Genomic DNA, 24672 nt, shown 5'->3' with positions numbered 1-24672 from the left:
TATTTATACTGTACACCAGGGGTCTCAAACTCGCGGCCCGCGGGCCATTTGCGGCCCTCGATACAATATTTTGTGGCCCTCGCCGGCAAAAGCTTCCTTATAGTTCGCTTCAGTGCTCCCAAGTAATCTGCCGCATCCCCGCTGCTAAACGAGGGCTGCAGAGCCCCCAAATCGCCCGGTGGGCAATCCGCCTGCATTTCCTGAAAGGGGCAGAGCTTTCAGCTTCAGCTCTGCCCCTACTGACGTCAATCGCTGCCCCTCTCTGTGAAGGAAGGGTGAGAGGGGCGGGCAGAGGCGGCGATGCGCCGCGATTGTGAAACTCCTTATGCGGCCCAGCCTTATCCTGACTTTGCCTCCTGCGGCCCCCAGGTAAATTGAGTTTGAGACCCCTGCTGTACACTAAAGAAGTGTTTCTCAACTCGGCCCTCAAGTACCACCAACAGTGCATGTTTTGCGGAAAATCAAAAACATTCACAGGTGAGGTAATTAGTGTCTCAGCAGAGCTCATTAACTACTGTATCTCTGTTTTCTGCAAAACATGTACTGTTGGGGGTAATAGAGTTGAGAAACACTGCACTAAATATTATAATGGATTTCCGGATTTCCAATATTTGTCTCTAGCTTACTAGAAGGCAGAATATCCATCTCTGTAAATAATTTCCCAATTATCCCAATAACATGTGTCACTTTATAGCAGTAAGTTTCTTAAACTCCTTTGCTCTGAATCCCCAAAGTTGTCAGACACATGATGTCCAGATGGTGTGTGTGTGTAAATGGGTTCTATATACATATATATATGTGTTGCTGATCTGGACATGTAAGACAAGTATGTAGCATTATTCAGATCCTAGCACAGAAATAAAGAAACTGCAAATTGCTCTCACTTTACAGAACCGATATACATTATTGTTCCCCGATGTGCTATAGGCTTTACATGCATATGATCAATTAACACTTCACACAGTGCTGCACACAGTTTTTATTACTAACACTACATTGTTGGTCACACTCTTTTCTGTTCAGAGACTTGAGTAAAATGCTATAGCGCATTCATCACTTTGTAGTAGAGATTGTAGCTGGCTGCAGTATAGTTCTATGCAGCTTCAATTTACGATTCACTGCCCATGTGTCATCGTTTTCAGCAACTGCACTAAATTACATGGCAGATGGAAAATTGTAGATGGAAAATTGTAGTTGCAACAAGCCCCCCCCCCCCCCGCCCCCCGGCAAAGCGTTGGCAGCGGAGCACAGACTCATGCATGATTCCCCGTGACACAGCAGCATGCACAGGTCGCTGGGTACATGCGCCCCAGTGGGGGTGGAGTGAGGCCACAGGAGGAGCGCACCACAGACAGGAGAGTGCGCTCCACTGCCAACACTCTACAGGGGCCCTGGGGGAGCACTGTGGGGCCCTGCACTGTGGTGGCACCATAGATATTTCAGAGATTTCACCTTGAAATCTATTAAAAATCTATTAGCAGTGTGCGGCAGTAATAGATCCTTTTTTGAGCAGATTTTGATCTGTTGGTCGAATCTGATGGCCATCTGCAAGTGTATGGCCACCTTTATCCCTCTATCTATAGAAAGGTGAAAAGGGCTCAGCAGGGCCTTATGCGCTCGTATGCGCAGTCACCATCCATGCCACTGATTGCCTCAGAGTAAAAATATCTCATATTTAAATATGGTAAAAAATGTGCATTAACAGGACTGTGATAAAATAACACGCACACACACAGTTTTCCATTAAAAAATGTACTGTAAACCTTAAGTACAAATTAGATTATAGGAGTACTTATTACATTTCACAAGTGCGAGATATTCAATAGAGCTCGAGGAGCTATTTGAGAGTTTGACCTATTACTCTAATCCTAAGAGGAAAATATTTACTGCATAGGATTTACGAGGTATGAAACATGTTCATTTCATCAAAGATCTCAATCCCATATGTCTTCTTGTATGATTGGTAGGGGACTTCTTCACCTGAGTGGGCTGTGAGCTTGTTAATGACTTGGACAGATGGAGCAAAGTGTTGTTGTGTAGGTGTACTAAATTTCCTCAGCCACAGAAGGAATAGAGAAGTGACCACGAAATGTCAGATCACTCAGATCACTTGTGTTTCGCACTACTACATATAAATACATATAAAATATCGAGAGAGAGAGAGAGAGAGAGAGAGAGAGAGAGAGAGAGAGAGAGAGAGAGAGAGAGAGAGAGAGAGAGAGAGAGAGAGAGGGAGGGAGAGGGAGAGAGAGAGACACTACAGGAAGAAAGCACATTTTGTTGTCAAAGTCACGGTAGGAACAAAACTATAGGAGTCTTTGAAAGATGATTTTTAGCAACAAGAATAGACACCGGATGTCCTCATGTTTGCCCTTGCCATGAAAGCTCTCATGATATGACCTTGCCTTTAATTCTATTCCCATATCCTGTTAAATTAAGCCTACACTGGATTTAGAGGAAAAAACAAAATTATCTCTCAGCTGTTAAGGTCTTGCACTCCTCAACAGGTGTGTTTTCTAATAAGGCAACAGCCGGCAGAATATCTATATCAACAGTGCACTCAAGCGCGTACGGTAAGCGAACAGTAATAGTACATGCCAGTTACACAGCGTTCCATCTTTTGTAAAAGGTTACACATGGTTTCAGCATTACTGAAAAATATGTAACATTAATATTTAATGAAAAGCAATTACGGTGATCCTCTAGGGATCTCAAATGGAAAATTCACAAGTGTTCTAGCAAACCTAGACTAATTTTAAACAAAAAAAAAAATTCTGCTGTAAAAGAAACCAGCACCTAAGTGATAATGGGTCTCACTATCTGCCGGTAAACTTTGTATGAGCAGGCAGTGCACATAGTTTACTGGGCTTTATGCAAATTACATAATGCATTACTCACAATTTGCATAACATGTTCTAAATGCTAGGTCTACATAGGAAAACCAAGAATACACCAAGTTACGCTATTTGTGTAACTTCCATTATGGAATCTTCACAAAGCCAAGTAACCTTATGTGTGTTACCTGCGTACATAAAGTTTTGTATTGTGATTTTCAATGGATTGGCTAGGAAAAACTGTGTGTTTTGTATAAGTTATTGAAAGAAGCAGTTTTTCTTTGATTGTGTGGGCTAAGAAGTGTGCAAAAAGATTGTATTGGCTACTAAGCTCCAAACAATAACTTCTCCCATATAAAAAGCACAGTGAAGACTTAAAGGACAACTGAAGTGAGAAGAATATATGCAGGCTGCCATATTTATATCGTTTTAAACAATACCTGTTTCCCGGGAGTCCTGATGATCTTTTTGGCTGCAGAAGTGTCTTAATCACACCAGAAACAAGCATGTGGCTAAACTTGTAAAATCTGACAAATGTCAGAAACACTGTATGCTTGTTCAGGGTTTACGGCTAAAAATATTAGAGGCAGAGGATCAGCAGGACAGCTAGGCAACTGGTATTATTAAAAAGGAAAAATATGGCTATCCCTCTAGTTATAGTTGTCCGTTAAGTAATAAAACTATTGTTTCTGCCATTTCTGGCTCTGGAGAATGATCTAGCTACAAGGAAGTGTATAGCTCCCTTCAGCCATAATATGGGAAGTGAAAGGACAACAGGTAATAGTAAGTTTTATGGAAAAAGCGTACAGAAATTCACATAGCACATTGTGTTGTCTGCAATTTTCCTACGCTTCTACTCTTACAAGATACATTCAAATGCTCAAAGAATGCACCAGACTGGACTTTTGTTTGAGCCTAAATTGGATCACACTACTGGAAAAATGCTACTGCGATTTACATTATGCTATCATGTCATAGCATTTTGCAGATCGCAAAGCGCATACAGTAAAAAATGGCCCCCCAAGTCTTATATACCATATTCCTCCCTAAATAGAATCGGTCAATGGAGTGATGCACAGTTGTTGGATATTTGCAGGGTACTTAAAGTGAACCACCAGACTAAAAATTGACTCAGCAGCACTGGAAAGGCCTGGGGTTTCTTCAACTGTTCAACAGCATCAGAACTTTTTTTCTCTTATACAAGCCTCATTTTAAGCTGCACAGAAAAAAACTGCCCGGGCATTTTTCCCCTGAGCCTGTGAAAAGCATGATGGGATTTCTGATTTTGTTGTTCTCGTTCTGCTGTTCTGGTGCAATTTTTTTTTTTCACATTTTGAATTTGACATTTGAAGCCTAGCACGTGCAGCTGGGAGGGGTGATCAGGACACAGGACAGTTGGAACTGTGTCTCCTGCTCCCTGTCACCACCTTTCAACCAAAAAGATGGCTGCCCCCATGACAAAGATGACAGCCCCCATGAATCACAAACATTTGCCTGTTCTTTTAAAAACAGGGTGGGTAAGAGATTATATTACCTATCTATTCTAATTAACATAACTAATGTAACTTAATGACAGTATGTTTGTTTAGGCTGAAGTTCCCCTTTAACCTCTGGAGGCAGTCCATGAGCTAGCACAATATTCAGGCTTACAAGCTTGCACTGCCTCATGGGTCACGTGACTGCGTAAGGCATGTTTGTCAGCGAGGATATGCAGAACTCGCGGATTATGAGGGAGTAAGTAAGTGCAGTTAGAGTGAGAGGAGCAGCCGCTAGTAAATTACAGCCTGAATAACTTTTCACAGTGGATGAGCAAAACATGAGCTACCCTCTTTCCCTGAAAATAAGACCTACCCTTAAAATAAGCCCTAGCTGGAATTTTGAGCATGCTTTAAATATAAGCCCTACCCCGAAAATAATACCTAGCCAAAGTTAAAGAGGAGGAAAAGGCAGCCAGCAAGCGGGGACACAGCAGTGCAGTGACGGTTGGGCAACAGTCCTGTTATTCCAGCACACAGCAAGGTTATTAGCTGTGTGCAGGGATGACAGGGCAGGTGTTTGATCAGTACAGCAGCATACTTTTAAATCCAGGAACAGCACAGTATAAAGGAACAGGAAATGGTTTGCTGAGACACTCCCTGATAGAAATATAAGACATCCCTGAAAATAAGCCCTAGCACATATTTTAGAGCAAAAATTAATATAAGACATGGTCTTATTTTCGGGGAAAGACGGTAATTACCGGGTTGAGGTCTAGGTGTACCTCTAATCTGCAAGTCATTGGAATAGCCTTAACTCATGGGTTTAGTGTAGGTTACTACAAATATACATGGCTGAGAATTTAGGCTATCATCGGGTACAGACTAAAGGCTAGTACACACTAGCAATTTTGATTGACCAATGATTGCTCAATTTTACCACCTCCATGTAGTATGAGGGCCAAACAGATTTTCAATTCTATGCAGATTATATAGGTAAATGGTCATACTACATGGAGGTGGTAAAATTGAGCAATCATTGGTCAATCAAAATTGCTAGTGTGTACTAGCCTTTAGCTTCGTACACACATTTCTTTAAACTCTGCCAAGAGGGGCATTTAATACCGCCTCTGCCAAGAATCTTGTGTGTACAGCAGCCCCCAACCCTCCCCAATGTGTCGACGAGAGATCTAGCATGCCAGGTGATCTCGGCCAAATACTGCCTGACACGATTGCTCTCCATCCTTACCCCTCCTGCTTTGTAGTGCGATGCTTGTTATCCCCCCCCCCTTCCCCCACATTAACATGACTAGCCTAGAAGCTAGCAACGCGTCTGTACAGCATCAGCCCTACAGAGATGAATCCCTGATCCCAGCTGGGCGACAATACTCACATATGTGTACTTAGCTTTATACTGGAATAGGACAACTGGATAGGGGACACATGGCTAGCCTAGAAGCTAGTGACACGTCTGTACAGCATCAACTCTTAACAGTGGCCTACATAGATCAATTCCTGATCTCTGCTGCGCGACAATACTTGCACGTGTGTAGTTAGCTTTATACTACAGCGCTGCGTAATATGTTGGCGCTTTATAAATACAATAAATACTAGAATAGGACAACTGGATCAAGACGCCAATATAAGTCATTTACACTGCAAACTGTGACCCTTCCAGTAACAATTAAGAAGCATTAATAAGTTGAGAGATCTGTTTTCAGGGTGAAGTAAAATAAATGTTGTGAATGTACTACCATATCTGCATTTTTATGGAGATTGCTTATAAAATTGCCTTTTTTCCCCATATGACAAGTATTTTGGGCAGGGCTGTGGAGTCGAGAAGTCAGAGCAATTCTGGGTACCTGGAGTCGGAATTGGTGGTTTCAAAGACTGAGGAGTTGGATGGTTTTTGTAAAGACTCCACAGCTCTGATTTGGAGTATTCATATTTGGGAGGGGAAGTCTATGATTAACAAAGCTATATTTAGTGGGACCTAAAATAATGGAGGAGTGGGCAGTGCTGGATATTGAAAAGTATTATCAAGCTTGCATCCTGACTTGAGTGGTTGATTGGCGAATGAATGTATCCGCAATGCTTTCTCTATATCTGGAGAATTGTACGAGTAGGTTTAATCAAGGCGTGTACATGGTTGGAAGAGATTCCAGATATCAGTTTCAACAATCTGCTACACTACTTGGGACATTTTTCATTAAAAAAAAAAAAAAATCATGTCATCAATGTATTCCCAATTCCCATTCTTGTATATCTGCTATTCAGTAATAATGGATTTTCATCCGTCTGTATTTAAAACCATAAGGCATTACATAATCACACAGTAGCTGCATCACAGGAAGTTTCTCAAAGGTGATGGACACCTCCAAACTTTTCTCAAATGAGCACTTTACTTCTATTCTATGAAGTATTCTGGAAGAACAAAGGTCAAAGGTCATGGCTTTGTCCAAGGAAAAGACACTTATAACATCCATTTGGCATCTGACAGTCATTGAAGGCAAGGCCGCTATCTTTCAAACACTGCGACCAAACACGAGCACATAGTGGCAATGGTTATTAGGCAGCAGTTAGGTTCTGGATAAATGTCCATAGGGACAGGCCCTTAAATGCCCAATACTGCCAAAGTTTACTTACTCATTAACACAGCCGTATCAGTTCACATTTCCCTAGGTATTTTTCCCTGCCTACTGTGCCAGGTGACATCTATGCTATAGTGCTGCCAATATGCCTTCTGTGTCATAGCTATTAAAGTGATTCTAATACAAAGAATTAACATGTCAATTAACATAAACTATTCAAATAAATGGAGTAGGCTAAACGATTAATACAATCTAATGAAAGTAAGGCTTTGTTCACATCTAAAATCGAAATCGCTGATGCCAGCAATTTTCAATTTTTTGCATGTTTTTTTTTTTGCGCCTCCCGGCGCTTACCTGCACGTTTCCATTTTGTATAAATCGCTTTTGTAAGCACTTTTGCAGAGCGTTTCTGTTTTTTCACTTCCTGACGTCAGTATGTGAACTTTGTAACGATTGTGGAATTATCTCCGTGATCAGCGCACAGGACGTGCGCTGACACTGCGGAAATCCTCCACTAGCGTATAATTTGAGGGAACCCAGCAAAAGGTGCAACGCACCTGTAGAGTGAAATTCCTGTCAGCAGGTGGAGCTGTGGAGTGCAGAGGAACAGCTCCTCTGCCCTGCCACAGACGCCAGACAGGAATTGTACGAAGGGAAGAAACGCAGGGCAAGATAGCCCTGAAAGAGAGACAGAGCAAAGCGACAGAGGGTACGCGTGTCCACCAATCTAGTCGCCACCCTGCGACGATGCACACAACCATGAAGATAAGGTGAGAAGGCAATCGCAGGAGATGGCGATTGCTAACAGCGACAAGACAGAATAAGCACAGAGGAGGAATGTATGTGTGTGCACCAATCTAGTCGCCAACCTGCAACGGTGGACACACAACAAAGGAAACTGAGTGAGAACGCAATCGCCTGAGAAGCGATTGCAAATGAGATTGAGCAAAGGGACAGATTGTATGTGTGTGCACCAAACTAGTCGCCAACCCGCGACGGTGCATACACAACAGCAGATATGAAGTAGGAACGCAATCGCGAGAGAGGCGATTGCCAGAGGTGACACAAGGCTACAGCAAGGTAGAGCACGAGAGTAGCAAAGGCACAGCAAATAATACAATGAGAAGATAAGGAAAATAACAAACGCTAACTAAACGCGAACACCGCACTCATTCGCAACAGCGAACGCGTTTACTGCGCGGTCTCCGCGTGTTAAGCACAACAGAGACAAGCACGCCTAACTAACCACCGACAGACAAACATGAAACAGAAAACGCGAGCGCTTGCTTAACGGTTACCTCACCGAGCCTCCAGCAAGCGTTCATAGCAGACAAGACAGATACACGAAAACAGGAATAAGTGAGAGATACGATCCACTGCTCTTTCCGCCAGAGCGAGTGCGATCCAAGTATAGAAACAGAGCGAGCTGGATCCACTGCTCTTTCCGCCAGAGCAAGTGCGATCCAAGTACAGCAAGAGAGTTGCAGACCAGAAGGATCCACAGCACTAGCGCAAGGCGAGTGCGATCCAGGCAAGACAGATCAGAAGGGGCTACCAGTAACAACCGCTGTTCCGGTTAGCACTCAGACACACAGAACGATTTCCTGTCGACCACCGCTGGGACAGGACAATCGTAACAGACAAACAAACAGATATGCAATCCTAACTGCACTAGGGAACCTGCCTAGTGCAGTCCCAAGAATTACTCTAAGCTAATCTTTAAACAATGAGCAAGGCTGACACTCCAGGAGTGTTTCACAGGACAAACCCTTATGACCAGCCCAGGTCTGTGATATCACATGGTATTTATAGTACAAACCTCCAGAGGATGTGGCCAGGAAATTTGCATGACCAACGTATGCAAATTCCCCAGCAGCAGCAAAACTGACAAAAGGTCTCTCTTCCAGAGACCTGCAGAATGTAGACCTGAACAGTGGTCAAAAAGCTGCCTGCCTGCGCAGGCAGCTGAGCGGATCATTACACTGTCACCCAGAAATGAATAAATACAATGGCGTCAATTCACCAGAGAGGATTTACTAAGAGAAAAAAGGTAGGTAGTTTATCTCATGAGGTATTTTAACACTCTGGAGTCAATTCACCAGTGTGAGAGGACAGAGAGAAAAGTGTTCAATAGCAGGGGATAATGGAGAGATATGCATGAGGAAAGTGTGAGAAAGCAGAGAGTTAGGTAATCGGTATTAATGATTTACATGGGATACTTTTCCTCTCTGTAAGCTTGAAAGTGAAGCATTGTGGGTAGGAGGCGGAGTTTTACCACTACCTGACCAGAGTATTCCTGCCTTTTACTGCCGGATCATATCATAAATCATATCACGAGCGAGTCTGAACTTCTTCACCACCTCTGTCTCAGTAAAATTATCAAGAACTGTTCTCTCACGAAAAATACGAGGGGCGAATAAACAGACCCTCCTCCTGCGCCGTCGTCTCCTCATAATAGAAGCAAGCTCTAAGGCCTAGTGCACACCAGAGCGGTTCGGCTGCGTTTTGCGATCCGCTTGCGGCTGCGGATACGCTTGGGTAATGTATTTCAATGGGCTGGTGCACACCAGAGCGGGAGGCGTTTTGCAGAAACGCATACTCCCGGGCTGCTGCAGATTTTGGATTGCGGAGGCGTTTCTGCCTCAATGTTAAGTATAGGAAAAACGCAAACCGCTCTGAAAAACGGCACTTCAGAGCGGTTTGCCAGGCGGTTTTTGTTACAGTAGCTGTTCAGTAACAGCTTTATTGTAACAATACATGAAATCTACTACACCAAAAACGCTTCACAAAACCGCAAAATGCTAGCTGAAACGCTACAGAAAAAGAGGAAAAAGCGTTTCAAAATCTGCTAGCATTTTGTGGATCTGCCAGCGGTTTTTGGTGTGCACTAGGCCTAACAGAGTGAGCTCAAAAGGCTCCATCTTCCACAGCAGCAGCTGCTGTGTGAAAACCACGATATCTCCAGGTTCATTCAGGGGATAAAGAGATGAAAAAATAACGAATGGCCACACCCCCTTTCTTTCCTGGTGAATTGTGATTTGGAGAAAAACTAACTACTAACTATCACTTATTTATCTCATACTTATCTCACATTTATCTCTTGCATTTCTCTCTGTCGATATTTTCCCCTATACTTCTGGAGAATTGCTATTTGGAGATATCACAGGAGGTAAATTACCCCCCAAGAGATAAATAGGTTGGTAACCTCTGGTGAATTGACGCCAATGTATTTATTCATGAACGTGCTGGGGAAATTGCTATAAAAAGCGTTTTTTCAAACGCTTTGCAATGTCCCTATACCTTCCAATGAGGCAAATTGCTCCAAAAATGGTACAGGCAGCACTTTGGTGAGCGGATCGGAATCGAACCGCTCAGATGTGAACACTCTCATAGGGAATCATAGCACACATGCATTTAGGGCAATATGAAAATCGCTGGCGCTTAAAAAAAAAAAAGGGCGAAAACGCCCTTAGTGTGAACAAGCCCTTAGTGTTTCTTTTTTGTTTTTATTCCATGCATGATACTCGTGACATGGCTACTGGAAAAGTCAAACTGATATAAATATTAGTTTCATTAAACAAAAGAGACAACCAAAAACTACTCCAAGGAGTAGCGATGATACAGTGCAGTACCATTATTTGTTTACATTAGTCAGTTAGTAACTCAATAGAAGCAGATTGGCTTTGTAGTTCTAAAAGCATTTTTCCAGTTAAGGTGTAAACTGGCAGAAAGTTATAATCGCTTCTGCAGGTGTATAACAAGCAAGGAAACAAACTGCAAGTTGGAACAAAATAACTGGGGGCAAGACAGCACTGGCCTACAATGACTCACAACAAAGGATCTCTGTACAAACAATTTAGCACAGGAAATTACACTTATAGATAATGGAATGTGTAGTCTTGTCCACATTAGCATCAGCATAAATGTAATCTATCCACTTTAAATCTCACTTTTTAACCTCAAATCTATACTGCAGAAACTTTGTCTGACAATGCCACACTCTCACATAAAAAGATAGAAATATGAAATACTGAAGCCTTTAGACCATAGATCATAATCTGCTTTCTGAGGCTCTGTGCATGCTGTACTTTATTATGTCCATTTTTGTGGCAGTCATTCATCAATTTTCACCAGTAACAGTGCATCCAGAGCTTGACAATGAGTCCACCACATGTGATCTATGTGTCAGTGTGTGCTAAAACACAGTAAGGCCAATTTTGTGTCAGTTTTCTACACAGTAAAGCCTGCAATGTAAACTGAGGCATCGGGTCCCAATCCATGCCAGGGGACATACGTTGTACATGTGTACAAGGTATGTTCCCTGGCAGGGGCTGGGACCCGATCCTACGACTGACATTGCAGGTTAGACACTGTGCAAAGGTTGCTATGTGGGGGGGAAGCAGATGAGTAGGCAGAACAATGCTCTCAGCCAGCGACCAGCTAAGAGCTGAACTGAACCGACGGGCTGATTGCTGGTGGAGGCATTGGAGGGCTGCTCTACACACGCTAGATTCTCAGCAGAGGAAGAGATTACCGGCTACCTTGGTGCAGTTTCATCTAGCACACAGGTGTCAAACTCCAGTCTTTCAGAGCCATATCCATGCCAGTGTTTTGAATGGTTTGAGAAATGAAGAATGTGTTCTATTTGATGAACCATTTCTTTCCTAAGTTAGGCCTAGCAATTCATTTGAGATGTGACAAAAATGAGCGAGGACCTCGGCCCTCGAGGACTGGAGTTTGACATGAAGTGTGTGTGCAGAAGCCACCAATGCAATCAACTCAGCGGATCGATTCAGCCAATGGCTGCCCAAGAGCATTGTTGTCTCCACTCACGCAACACCTGCATGTTAGGTCTGTCCTGGAAAGATGCCCAACGGACAGATAAAACAGTAGATAACACTCGGATGTGAAGCCAACAGTGCATATCTCTGTCCCTGATAAAATGGCATGGAGACAGGAGGAGAAAGGACATGCATACAATAATTTGGGAATAAAATTTTCAGCATATAAAAAAACAATTTCTAATAGTAATTGGCTACTGGACAGGACTCATGCCATACCGAAAGTATTACAGTCCCTTTTTTTGTGACCAGATACATTTTAACTAGCAAAAGGTGACTGTAGATCAGTGCAAGTCATTTGGCAATCTATCTGTTTTGACTCACTTTTGCTAAGTTATTGTGTTGGAGAAACATATTTGTGTACTATAGTTAATTTGCAGGAAAAGTATTTTTCCTGTTGAAGCCTTAGCATTAGGAGCAGTTATTGAAAATTATTTTTCTTTCAATTACAATTAGAGGCTGCTTTTTGCTGTTTACAGAATGGGCCCTTTGGTTTTAGTTCATCTGCTTGAAGCAACAGACAGCAAAAACAAGTAACATTACCAGCTAAGGGCAGATCAGAACAGGAAGATGGAGAGCACCCTTTTTATAGGTTGCTCTTTTCCACAGCATTGTTCTAAAGTGAGTGCTACGTTTGTAGGAAATATCCTGGAAGAATTTTATCTGCAAGCAGTTGGCTGAATTAGGTGAAAGGGTCAACATATATTTTTAGCTCTTGCATACAAGAGGCGGGCATTTCCATGCTAAGGTTCTAAGGGAACATTTGTTTTCCTTTCTTGGCAATAAAGTTATCCTCTCTAAAGATAACATACTTCAGGCTTACTCGAAAAACCCTGAATAAAAGACTTGTAAGAACGGATGTAATGTTGGATATTATATCATAATTTCAGTGATTTATTTAAAAGCAATAGACATTAATGGTAATATAAAAGTGAAGGCACTTTTTTCGTTACATGCAACTGTGTCATGGTCTATCTTCTACCGAGTCAGATCCCATAAAATATCATCTCATTTTAGGTTAGACAAACCATGGTCTACAATATATAAAGTACTGACGAACAGTGCCAAGTTCTCCCAGGTTGGATAAGTACTTTGCAAAATGACAGCTGGACATTCTGGGGTTGGCAAACGAGGAATGGGATGAGGTGCTGGTGGACTCACTGAAGGTATAAATTATTCCAACTCAAGGGGTTTGTTAAAAAAAATTTCCAGACCCATCATAAAACATATATATTACAAGTGTTTGGATCTGCTTATTCAGAACTGTAAAATTTCAATAAAAGTTCAAGAAAAAAAAAAAAAAAAAAAAAAAAAAAAAAAAGGTATGGACAATTAACTAGGTTCTATACCTCGGTCTCTTACCCACTCCTTCTGCATAAGGTAACAACAGCATATTTCATAATAAAAAGATTAAAAGTCATCTCCAATGGAATATAAATTTTCTGTTTGCATAAAAGCACAAAAGTAGGCACCCCACTGGTAAAAGGAGCAACTTAGTGAGTAACTGCTGAAAATGGCTAGATCTTCTGGTAATTTTTGTGTTTTAGAGAGGAAATTACCACAGCGGTTATGGAGGGAAAGCTGTACTTTATATAAGATGAGGGCTTGGGGGGGTAAAAGAGTAGTTGCTATGGCTGCATTTGTTATGAGAGGGGAGAAGCAATCATATACTCTATGAATGAGGGACTAACCATTATAGTTGCTATCCAGGGAGATCATGGTCATTCTCGTAAGAAGGGGGAAGAAGCAGCTAAACTTGTTATGGGTGAGGGTGTGGGCAATATTATTATTATTCTTTATTGTATTTATAAAGCGCCAACATATTACACAGCGCTGGACAATAAATAGGGATACATACATTACAACAAGGGGTGACAGACAGAGAGGTAGCAAACGGTTATACAACATAGCACAAGGTTATACATACAATCAGGGAATAAAATGCAGTTTACAGAGACCTGGCAAAACAAGTACAAGTTAGTCCATGAAAAGGGTGTAATTGCTGGGGTAGTAAAATTAAGAAGGACACACTAAGGGAGGGGGGAGGCCCTGCCAAGGCTTACAATCTAAAGGGTGGGGGGACACATAAGGTAGGACTGTGGAAAGAGTGATTGACATAGAGTTAGAGTGTGGTAGATGTGGGGTAGGCTATTTTAAAGAAATGTGTTTTGAGGGCTTGCTTGAAGGTGTTGAAGGAAGGAGCGAGGAATTGGCTATACATATGGAGGGATGAGGGAAGAAATGGTTATGGGAAGGAGGTTCTGAAAAAAGCAGAAAAAAAAGATGTAGCTGTGCTCATTATGAGTGGTGAGGAGAAGATAGGTATACTTGTTATGAAGGGAAAAGGACATTATACTTTTTGTTGGGTGGTGTTTTTTTTTTTTTTTTGGGGGGGGTGTTAAGGGGCCAGGTAGGGATTTTTAGCTACACACATTTCAACTTGACATTTAACTCCAAATTAAGTGGGTCAAGTATTTAGGTGAACTCATATTTGAGTGGATACTGTGGATTACAGCAAAAATACTATCCCTTCCCTCACAAATTTAGCTCAGCCAGCTAACCAAAATTCTGCAAGAGATAATCTGGTGTATAAACAGTATGCTTCAGTCCCACAGTATACACACAGACACAGAATGTACTTATGCTTGTCCCAGTGGGTACTTTAATTTGTCACAAACAATCCATTAGTTTTGAGAATAAAAATAAATGATACATTAAGTATAAACAAACCTGAAAAGGTATTTGAGTTAAAAGCGTGATGGAATGTTTAAAAAGCCTTCATACTCAGTTACATAGTTTTTCTAATAGATATTTATGCATCAAGTGTCATCATCTTTTAAAAGGGGTACACATTACAATAATATTGAGAAAGAACCCTACCAGGTTTATACTACTGTGAATATCAGCTTTAAAACGTTTTCCTGTTACTTCGAGTCATGTGAAGGAAATAAAGTGACTCTTTCCAAAGAGGAAGGCATCTGCAGCCTGAAACATTGCTTGCTACCAATATTATTTGTATATGGCAGCCCTGAGTCACTCCTTAGCTATGAGCAGCTGCAGGAAGACATAAAGGTACTTGTAGACATGATGCTTTGGTCAGCCAGATTACCACTAAAGGTGGAACAACCATTGCTGTTACACCTAGTGTACGCTTGTTCTAGGCCACAAAACAATTGTTCTATGCAGATTGATTGTCGCCTAAGTATTACTGCACCACCGGTGAGCTTGGCCGAATGACAGCTCACCCTGCTGCCACTCAAATCCCCGGCGGCATTAAATACTAAACCTCACGTGGGGCACGTATTATAGCACTAGTGGTATAGCGGTGCCCGCTTTCAGCGTGCGGTGCTGAGTGTCATGCGCCAAAACTGCCCGATTCAGGATTGTCTAGGCAAGCCTCAGAGGAGAATTATATCTATGAAAATATCACCCAACAGTTAGTAGTGTTTCGGTAGCAGAGGTATGTTTACTAAAGCAGAGCCAAAAGGCTTTGGTAGGTATCTGCCAGCCTACTATCTGCATGTGACATGCAAATGGTTATTTGGGTACCTTTGGAAAGATCCCTACCACAGTTGAGAAGCTACACACAAGTCACCTAATTCCCCCTGCAAAAGCAGCACAGCGTACAATTAATTAAACCTTAGAGCTTAACTAATAAAAAATATGCTGGCGGTTATAATTATTTACAATGGGCAACATTTTCCTGGAAACAGATCAGGGTTTTCTTTTATTTCTCCCAACCTACCAAAAGCTAAAGCAGCTGCTTAAATAGGACTTTTTCATTACCTTGCACACAATGAGCAAGCGCTGCCATCCAATATAAACTGATAAGCAAGAAAAGACCTGCTTCCTAATTACAGTTCGCAAAAACACTTAATTATGGTTCAGTGAAGTCCATTTACAAGCCCATTGCTTTTACTGCTTACAGGGACAATGCCGAACTTGTGTGCAGCGATAAAAGTATCCCAGGAAAGACCATTATTCTCTGAACTAGGGTCACTCATTTCCTCTCTTTGTGCCTCAGGCTCATGTGAATGTATCAATTCCAAAACTGTGATAACATAAAACCATGGCTAATTCGAATAGCAAAAATGCAGGCATCTATGTCAAAAGGAAAAACAAAGGAAAACAATATATAGACCAACAAACAAGGCATAAACATAAACAGCACAATAATAATATTAAAAAAACACCACAAATCGACAATGTGAATCTATGCAGGCAATGACATACCAGCAACATTACAAATAAAATACACAGGGTAATTTTTTCCCGGCAGAATTTGATCCCATAGATCCATTTTCTACCACATTATTCACCCATTATCGTATTGGCGACTTTGCACAGTTTATGTATTACAGAGGTGTCAAACTCAAATACAAAGTGGGCTGAAATTGAGCCAGAGTCAAAGGGAATTTTTAGAACTGTTCCCATTTGTGAGTTTTTCTTCCCTCACCATTTCAAGTGTATGGCATAGCAGGCAGGCTTAATTTCCTGCAATAGGCCCAAAAATTTTGGAGAATTATAGTAGTATTAGGCTGGTTTCACACCAGGACGTTGCGTTTTAGGGGACGTTATGGTCGCACAATGTGCCCCTAACGCAACGCCTGGTGCTCTCTGCTTTGGACGTCAGAGTGAGCCACGTTGTGCAGCTCACTCTGGCGTTCGTAATGCGCACTCTTGGACGCATGCGGCATCACGTGGTCCCGCCCGGCCAATCGCCGCATAGAGCGGCCGCTCAAGGAAGTAAACACTGCACGTCACTGAGTGCAGTGAATATTAATTAGCCATGTGCCTGGCCGCTCTCCGCTCCTCCCCAACGTTACTGAGCATGTGCAAACAGTCTAACGCGGCTCTGCCGCTTACAAAGTACTGCATGCAGTACGTTATATTATGGCGCAGCGTTACACTGTAACGCAACGTGGGCACTGTGAACAGCCCATTGATTTTTCATTGCTGTGCGGTGGGGTGCGTTACAGGCTGCTCTGACGTGCGCCTGTAACGTCCCACTGTGAAACCAGCCTTATAATTATGTAAAATATGACGAAATGGCCTTTTTAAAAAAGCAGAAGGCATGTTGTACAGGATATTTCATATCCAAGAAGCAATGTTTGCTTCAGGTCAATAAAAGGAGCTATTGAAATCATTGTTTTATACACCTGAAGCCAAATGAGGCATCCTGAACCACTGGTGTATAAAACATGGGAAGAAATATGGATTCTAACTTGCTTACCAGTATTGTCAGCTATCTGTCCATTACTGTATTGTATTTGTATAGGTTACTAAAATATCAGTGATACTTGGTAGAATCCAGTAATTTATAGAGAAAATCTCTTGGCAAGTTATTCCATTGTCATTATGACAAAGCTTTAAGGTACGCACACAAGTACAGCAAATGTCAGATCAGACCAGATATATTGCCCTGCCTGCAGATGTGATGCAGCTACAATGCAGGAATACTATCAAACCTGTAAATTTTAACTGTGATCATTTACACTATTATTGTGATCCAAAACAAATTCCTAAAAACAAACAACAATACACACAGAAAACCACTGAGATGGATGAACTGTCTATACACCATTTATCACCCTTTAACAACCTGCATGCTGTTAGAATTTGTATTCAGTTTTGAGATTACTTGGGCTATGTTCAAGCAAAAACAGACATCTATAACTAAAATATACAATATTCTTGTAAGACGTAACACAGCCTGTGTACGTATGTGCATGCATCAATTGCTATATAAACCACAAAAATGCTTTCTTGCCAGTTCATTTGTTATGATTAGATATTTTCCTCTGCTCTACTGTTGTCTCCTGACAGCACCTCCACCCAGTCCTCAGTTGCATGGCCTTGATGCACTGACATTGCCTTCCTTCTCCGAAACAGACAGAGCCATCATGCCACCTCCTGAACAGTTCAGTACATGCAAGCGCACTATGAACTGTATCAACCAATAACACTGATAGATATAATATGTTCTGCCTATGGAAAGTAGCTGTCACCTTGCTTCATGCCAATAAGGTCAAACACCACTAGACAAAGTATTTGTGCTACTGACAATCATACTCATGAGTGTTCATGCAATTACTGAATCTATCCTGGATTGGTCATTATTATTTGGTGCAGTGGGTTACAGAAAAGTCAGTCACATGACCCAGAGACCTGTGCACAAAGGTACAAAGCTGACTGGAGTGTGGGACTGCCTTCCTCTGTGCAGATCAGCTCTGTTCTCAGATTGGCTACTTGGTACCCACTGCCGGCTTGTTCTTGACTATCTCCTGTATGTAATGATAGAATTTGCAGATGATTTTGGACAGAACAGAGACTAGTTTAGTTCAGCTCAGCAGTAGCTGACATTGGCACAGAAAGTCAGCATTGCAAATCCAGCCAGCCAATATAAAAGTGAATAATGCAGAAATGGCTTATGTGCAAAGCAAAATACTTGAAAGAAAGGGGGAGAACGGAGAGCCCGATATGGTGTAGTATGTTAATAAGGTGATGTCTGATGCAAACACACACAATGATTATACTCACAAGGACGGGTCGCCTCCAAGGCAACCACTGGATAAGCAGGCGGGGAGAATTGTAACCTGACCCCGCTCAGGGTTAAGAAGTCGCTCTCTGTAGATAGAAGGAAATGGGGATACACCCCTCCACCAAGGGTGGACTCAACAATTATGTGGTATAACAACAGAGGCGCCAAGTAGAGTAAAATTAGTTAAAATTGTTAAAAAGGGGGAAGTGGGTGGACTTACCTCCCTTCTGAAAAAAATGGCCAGACAACGGGCAGGTTACTTCAAGTTTAAAGTAACATTTATTATGAGCTCCAAAAGTGCAACGCGTTTCACTTCCCCCTTTTTAACAATTTTACTCTACTTGGCGCCTCTGTTGTTATACCACATAAAAGCAAAATACTGTGTTGCCTGCGTGTAGCAAAATCTATGGAAAAGCTTATGATCAGTGACAGATTTGTGAAGCTTGAATTTCCGGGTCATGATATTTCCACTTATCAGTCATCATTTGTCAAATTAGGCCACTACTGTGCCTACAGAAAATGTTTACACAATTCACCATCACAAGAGGGAGAAGCAACACCCAGAATGCATTGCTTCAAGTCAGTGGGTTGAATATACCGGTACATCACACCTCTGTAAGCCAAACATACATGTCAGAACAGCCTGAGCCCAAAGATGTCTTTACTTGTTAGATTTTCTTTCAACCTCGGACAGAACTTTTTTTTTTTTTAAAGCCTTGGCTACTCTGAGGAAGGATCAGAAAGCTCTCAAAAAGGATATGGACAGTAAAATAAATATCTGACTTTGTATACACATTTCACCCATTCCCTCAAATAAAGAATAAAAAAAAAAAAAAAAAAAAAAAAAAAATGAAAAGTAAACATATAAAATAGAAAAAAAAAAAAGGGGGGGGGGGGGCGCGTTAGTACTTAAAGCACACCTAAACACTGGGAAGGATATGGAGGCTGACATATTTATTTCTAAGCAATGCTAATGGTCTGGGTATCCGGATGATCCACTTCCTCCGATGCTTTTAGCCATAGCCCCTGAGCAAGCTGACTAGATTAGCTGCATGCTTGTTTCAGGTGTATGATCCAGACACTACTGCAGCCAGAGAGTTCAGCAGGACTGCCAGGCAACTAGTATTGTTTAAAACGAAATATGTATATGGCAGCCTCCATATACCTCTCACTTCATGTGTCCTTTAACGTTGAATCTCTAATCTTAACAAACTCCAACCAAAAAGGTTTTAAAACGTCTGTTTTTATTGCTGTGTCATCAATGAAGTGATTTTCCCTCACTTCCTCTCCAGTCACAGGGCAGGAAGTCTAGAGAAATCTGCACAGTAGAGACTGAGGCCGCCATTAAAACCTAATACATGCCCCAGCTATTGCCCAAACTGCTAAGAGGTTTTTATTTCCATCTTCAGTTTAAAATATGTGATCACCTTATTCTCTCCAGTCAGTGAAACAGTGAGGGAAAAATATCTGCAGTGAGGAAACAGGTAATCAAAATTTTACCTTTCCACCCCTTTGTACACAACTTACAGTTACATACTTACCTCAGTGGTGCCATCCAGAGGCTTCCCGAATCCTCCTGCAGCCCATTTTTGTCATGGCGACAGGCAGCGATCTCACCAGGGGAATGCAGAGCCTCCGTGGGCAGGAAGAGGAATGGTTGCCAGCGTCTGGATCCCAGGGAGGTGAGTGAAAATGCCCGCTGCGTGCCATCGCTCTACATAGACCTCACAGCGGTTACCATGAGTCTGGCTCAGTGTTACTGCTCTGAGCTGCAGATTTCCAACCCCAAGCCTAACTCGGGGTTATCGCTATGGAGGTTAAAGTTTTTTTTACAAAGCTAATCGCTCGGCCTCCCAAAGCGCTGCAAAATCACTTTAATAACAGGAATGTTTTCTAGAAAACAACGTCAAGGTCTGCCTTTCAGGTGCATTATGGTAAACTGCTGTCTTCTAACATGTACGCTGGGCATGCAGAATAGCATTGGGCATAATGCATATTGCCTGGGGGGAGTTAAAGGCCATCATGAAAAACATAAAAAAGTAAACAGCTTTGAGTTTACATTATAAAACAAAATCAGGTTTCCAGCAGCTGAGTCTTTTTAACAAATGTGACTTATAACAGTATAGGTCAATGTTAACCTAGGCAATCTCAGCCATCTGTTCCACTGATGTAAAAAAGTCAGTGCATATTTTTGCAGTGTTTTGCAGGAACATGTGGAAATGACTTGTGCTGTAACTAGAAAACTACAGTCTGGAATATGTAAAATAAACATCCTGTTGCTGGACCAGAGGTTTGGCTACAAAGGGAAATACTTCACCTCCTCCAAATGTGACCTCTTCATCCATAGGATAAACACTAAATAACAGTAATTGTTTCCTTCCTATCAACAACAGGTGGCCTGCTCATCCTTACAGTTCAATATCACCAAAGCATCTATACTGTAGAATAGGACAGCTCCTCTGTCAGAAAGCTGCAGCTTAATGATTATTCACTCTATCATAACCACAGTACAATATGCACCCTGGATTCTGCACATAGGCACAAAGTAAATATGATTAAGAGTAACAAAGCTAGGACAATGAAAAAACACGGATGTTCCTGTACGGTTTTAAGAAAGGCCAATAACAGCAAAAGAAACCCACTGATCTTAATGCAGGTCATTTAAGAAATGTGTACGGTACTTTAAATGCAACTCCAGACATTAAAAAAAAAATAAAAAAAAAAAAATGTAAGGTATACAGAGTTAAATCCTTAAGATTTACATGGCTGTCTATGTCCCAGTTACAGAAATTCCACCTCACTTCCTGTTCATGTGACAGTTGGAACAGGAAGTGATCTAGAGGTCAAATTATCAGGGTTGTCCCTAACTGGCAAAAAGTTAAAGAACAAGCACCTGTTTTTTCCCCGATTTCCTCTAACTTCCTGCTCCTCCATTTTTCTTAGACTGCTTGAAGTGATGGGAAATCTCCCAAGCAGAACAGCAGTAAAAAAGATCTGTACCCTTTACCCACTCAATGTACATTAAAAGAAGAAAAAGTTTCTATTTTTTGTCTGGATTTGCCAGTTTACACCATGTCTTGAAAGCGTAGATGCCATGCATTTGATCGAATGACTATGCATTCACTGTGCGCTTAAAATGCATGCCACAAAGCATTGTACGCTGCAAATGAGAACAGTTAAATTTAAACAATGTATGGGTCTGTTCTTACGTGTTGCATGAAAATGCAATGCAGGGGATGCTGCAGTAGCTGCCCTTAGGAGTTCTCACACAATGGGACCTTATTTCTGTTTTGTAATATTCTCTCTGTTGCGAAGGACAGCAGCCCTATTTCCTACATTGCCACACGTGTACATATTTTTCTGGCTGATTCAGAGCCAAATAACTTGTGCACCCAATATGCCCAAATGGCCAACTTTCAAAAAATTTTGGGCAGTCCATCAATTTAAACAGTGATCAGGAGTTTTGGAAAATATTCATCTTGCAGTGAGGAGGGGGGCAGTGGCTGACTGATAGCTGTATAATGTTTCTGATGACTGATTCGATCATAATATTGATCAAATCGATCCAGTTTTTGGATCAATTACATTCATCTGATCAAATTGGATAGCAAGCAGCTTTTCTTCAGTTAAGTGGGCCCAGATGATCAATACATTATGCCTAATACACACAGTACGATTTTCCATGCAATAGATGGATCCAATAGATAAAATCCATCATGTCCGATTTTGCTCCCGATCGTTTCCACGCTCTATTTCTCATAGCGGTGAATGGAAAACAATGAGAAAAATGAATGAAGATATCGTGCAGGAAAAACGATCGGGTTGCAAAATCTTACCGTGTGTACCCAGCATTAGGGGTTTCAGCAATCAAGTTTTCATAAGTTTTCAGCGAAAATTGGTCAAGGCTGCAGATTCATCACTACTATCTGACAGCTTACCATATCAGGCTATTATTTACCCATGAATGGTTTAGCCTAGCTATCTATAGGGCAATCACAGATAACTGCTGAGTGATCAGTACAATGTCCATTTTTTCCTCAAAAAAGTTTACAAAAGCAAAAAGCAAGATGCCATGTGTGACTATACAATTCCTAATAAACAGCCAATGAATGACTACTTGAATCTGAGCTCACGAAGTAACTTTGCAGAACTTGTGCTCCAGGCAGAGCGGAATGACGACTCCCTTTCCCACAGTCCCCCACACAGATGCAGCAAACCTCCTCGCACATCCTTTGTACAGGAACATCAGCAGCAGAGCGAGTGGAAAATCCCTCATCTGAGAGCTCAGACAACTTCTTCCCTGGAGCAGACAACTCACCGGCACTCATGTTCTTTCGTCCATTAAGCTTGTCTTGTCTCCATGCTAGTGTGCGAGGCAGTGCATGACTCCAGCGCTCGCAGCATAAGCTCAGAATCCAGGACGCACAATCCGGACTGTACTGCTGGAGATCCGCTCTGTATCCCCGTACTGTCCCGACAAGAAGCAGCCCTGAAGCCCGAAGAAGCACGTCCCCCTGTGGTGAAGAGGGAGGGGGAGAGGAGTGCCGATGTGACGTCACTGAGACACAAAAAATCTTGGCGAAGCGGAGTGGGAGCACATCTAGCTTGTGCTACCTTGCTGTAATGATGCACAGGACAGTGGCGTAGCAATAGGGGTTGCAGAGGTAGCAATCGCAGAGGTAGCGGCCCTTGGGTCAGAGGGGCCCCGTAGGGTCCTCCCTCAAGCACAATATTAACTCACTATTGTCCCTGTGCTGGTAATAATCACTTCTATAGATGCTTTAAGTAGTACAAACTGGTTTCCATCCCCTTCTTGCATTTCTGATACTGTAGTTGCCATTGGCAGGTTTTGGTGCACCTTAACAATTGTTATGTATAGAGTGCTTGGGGGGCCCTATGTAAAACTTGCCCCGGGGCCCATAGCTTCTTAGCTACACCGCTGGCACAGGACCAAGTTGCGGGGAACTAAAGGATACATGAGCTGAAAAACTTTATTGCTGATTTACTTACCTGGGGCTTCCTCCAGCCCCTAGAAGCAGTGGCGTAGCTAAGGAGCTGTGGGCCCTGATGCAAGTTTTACAATGGGGCCCCCCAAGTACTCTATAAATAACAATTGATACGGCGCACCAAAACCTGCCAATGGCATTGGCAGTGTCAGAGGTGCAAGAAGGGGATGGGGAACAGTTTGTTAATGATTACTACTATTCAAAGCATCTATAGAAGTGATTATTATGAGCACAGGACCAATAAAGAGCTAATACTGTAGTTGAGGGAGGGCCCTTCGGGGCCCCTCAGGCCCAAGGGCCCCGATGCGGTGGCTACCTCTGCACCCCCTATTGCTACGCCTCTGCCTAGAAGCCTCTGTGCCCCTTGCTGCAGGTCCGCTGTCAGACACTCTTCTGTGGTCCACTCCATAGTGCTTGGTCGGTGGCTCCTGTGAGTGCGCACATTTGCCACTTGTGGTTGTGCTTCCATCCTTGGGACTGTTCTGCGCAGGCACAAGCGGTGCATGCATGCAGTCGCACAGAACTGGGTCAGTGGCCGCAGGGTCGCCATCAGAAATTTTTGGGGCACCTCACACGTCATCAGGCCTGGATCCCTTCAAAATCCCCCCTTGCTCCATGCCCTCTATGTATAAGGCCCGGTTCACATTAGCGTTTTTTACGGAACCGGACATACGGATCAGGCCAGCTGGATCTGGTGAAAACGGTCCGTTTTACAGCCAGTGTGCTGTAAAACATCCGTTTTCATTGGTTCCTATATGCTGCAAAACCTTCCGTTTCTGTTCCGCTGAGCGAAACGGTCCTGAAATTTGGGTCCTGCGGCAATTTTTCGTCCGCTCAGCGGAACGGACCACGGAAACGTACAGTCGGTTCCATTGGCAAATGCTAATGTGAACCGGGCCTAAGTTAGCTATCTGTAGGGACTTTAGTGAAAGTTAGCCAGCAATTGGGAAGCTAATATAGGTGCTCCACACCACCAATCCCCTCCCCCCCATCCCCCCCGATTCTGGTTCTGTTACTCACCGTGCCTCTATCCAGCAATCGCTGCATACTCCCCACACAGCTCCGATATTATTTGTGGGGAAGATTGGGACTGAGCAGCATCATGACGTTGATGACGTCATTGATGTTGATGATGTAATGATGCCATCAATGTCATGACGCTCAGTCCCTATCCTCCCCATAGACATTACTGGATAGAGGCTCAGTGAGTAATGGTGCCTGGATTGGGGCGGGGGCACTTATACTAGCTCCCCAATTTCTGGCTAACTTTTACTGAAGCCCCTACACATAGCTAACTTATACTGGTGGACACCTGTATCTTGAGCGACATGTCTGACACAGTGTTGGGCTCAGAAGGTTAATACCAGCGCAATGGAGGGCTACA

The 24672-nt window shown here is 42.5% G+C and overlaps 1 protein-coding gene across 1 annotated transcript in view; it reads right to left on the bottom strand.

Annotated features, from left to right (window-relative positions):
• Window positions 1-22782, bottom strand: part of FGD6 (FYVE, RhoGEF and PH domain containing 6) — a 165200-nt gene extending 142418 nt beyond the window's left edge. Inside the window, exon 1 of the mRNA XM_068276795.1 lies at window positions 22601-22782. Within this exon, the coding sequence (XP_068132896.1) occupies window positions 22601-22610 (10 nt within the window). The 5' untranslated portion in view covers window positions 22611-22782. The remainder of the gene's footprint in view (window positions 1-22600) is intronic.
• Between the last annotated feature and the right edge of the window lie 1890 nt (window positions 22783-24672).

Source organism: Hyperolius riggenbachi, chromosome 3 (genome assembly GCF_040937935.1).
Source record: "Hyperolius riggenbachi isolate aHypRig1 chromosome 3, aHypRig1.pri, whole genome shotgun sequence".
Taxonomy (NCBI): Eukaryota; Metazoa; Chordata; class Amphibia; order Anura; family Hyperoliidae; genus Hyperolius; species Hyperolius riggenbachi.
The sequence above is the reverse complement of the archived record's forward strand: the minus strand, read 5'-3'. Positions and strand labels throughout refer to the sequence as shown.